General features: G+C 40.2%; 1 protein-coding gene across 1 annotated transcript; it reads right to left on the bottom strand.

Moving 5' to 3' along the window:
• Positions 1-230: 230 nt before the first annotated feature.
• LOC308507204 (large ribosomal subunit protein eL32-like) lies at positions 231-832 on the bottom strand. The gene has a single exon (XM_081071881.1). It carries the CDS (start codon positions 815-817, stop codon positions 410-412), a length of 408 nt encoding a protein of 135 aa, XP_080928007.1. The 5' UTR covers positions 818-832; the 3' UTR covers positions 231-409.
• Between the last annotated feature and the right edge of the window lie 602 nt (positions 833-1,434).

Consider the following 1,434-nt stretch of genomic DNA (forward strand, 5'->3'; position numbering starts at 1 on the left):
GTGCCCATCTTTGTCTTTTAATATGTTCTTTATTTTAAACTCTATTTTGTCAGATATAAGTATTGCAACTCCAGTTTTTTCTCGTTTGCATTTGCATGAAATATCTTACTTCAACCCTTCACTTTCTGCCTGTGAGTGTCTTTTGATCTGAGTTGAGTCTATTGTATACAGCATATAAAAGGGTCTTGCTTTCTTATCCATTCAGCCACCCTATGTCTTTTGATTGGAGCATTTAATCCATTTACATTTAAAGTGATTATTGATAGGTACGTAGTTATTGCCATTTTTAAAATTTGTAGTTAGGTTGTTTTCATCTTTCTTCTGTTTTTTTTTGTTTGTTTGTTTTTTTGTTTTTTTTTTTTGGAAGAATTTTATGGTTTTATTAAAACACAGTTTGCACACAAGCTGTCTATTCATTTTCTTCACTGCGCAGCCGAGCATTGGGATTGGTGACTCTGATGGCCAGCTGGGCTGCTCTTTCCACAATGGCTTTGCGGTTCTTTGAGGAGACGTTGTGAGCAATTTCAGCACAGTATGATTTGTTGCACATCAGCAGCACTTCAAGCTCCTTGACGCTGTGGACCAGGAACTTCCGAAAGCCACTGGGCAGCATGTGCTTTGTTTTCTTGTTACTCCCATAACCAATGTTGGACATCAAGATCTGGCCCTTGAATCTTCTGCGCACCCTGTTGTCAATACCTCTGGGTTTCTGCCAGTTATGCTTAATTTTGACATATCGGTCTGACTGGTGCCGGATAAACTTCTTGGTCCTCTTTTTGATGATTTTGGGCTTCACGAGTGGTCTAAGGGCAGCCATGATACCGAGTAGAAGATGAACGCCACCTCCGTAGGCAGCACAGAGGAAGAGAGGGGAAGGGGCTCTTCTGTTTATAGAAGCCCTTTTAATATTTCCTGCAATGCTGGCTTGGTGGTAATAAATTCCTTTAGCTTATTCTTTTCTGGGAAGCTCTTTATCTCTCCTTCAATTTTAAATGATAGCCTTGCTGGATACAGCAATCTAACTTGTAGGCCTTTGTTTTCCATAGCTTTGAGTATCTCCTGCCACTCCCTCCTGGCCTTCAGTGTTTCTGTAGAAAAGTCATTTGATAGTCTTATAGGAGTTCCCTTGTATGTAACCCGCTGTCTTTCTCTTGCTGCTTTTAGGATTCTCTCTTTGTCTTTAACCTTTGCCATTTTAACTATAATGTGCCTTGGTGTGGACCTGTTTGGGTTTATCCTGGTTGGAACTCTCTGCACTTCTTGGGTTTGTATGTTGGTTTCCTTCATCGGGTTAGGGAAGTTTTCGAACATTATTACTTCAAATATGTTCTCAATCCCTTGCTTCCTCTGTTCACCTTCTGGTATTCCTATGATGTACATGTTATTGTGCTTGATGTTATCCCAGAGGTCTCTTAAGCCACTCTCATTGATTTT

Source organism: Rhinolophus hipposideros (assembly GCF_964194185.1).
Source record: "Rhinolophus hipposideros genome assembly, chromosome: 14".
Classification (NCBI taxonomy): domain Eukaryota; kingdom Metazoa; phylum Chordata; class Mammalia; order Chiroptera; family Rhinolophidae; genus Rhinolophus; species Rhinolophus hipposideros.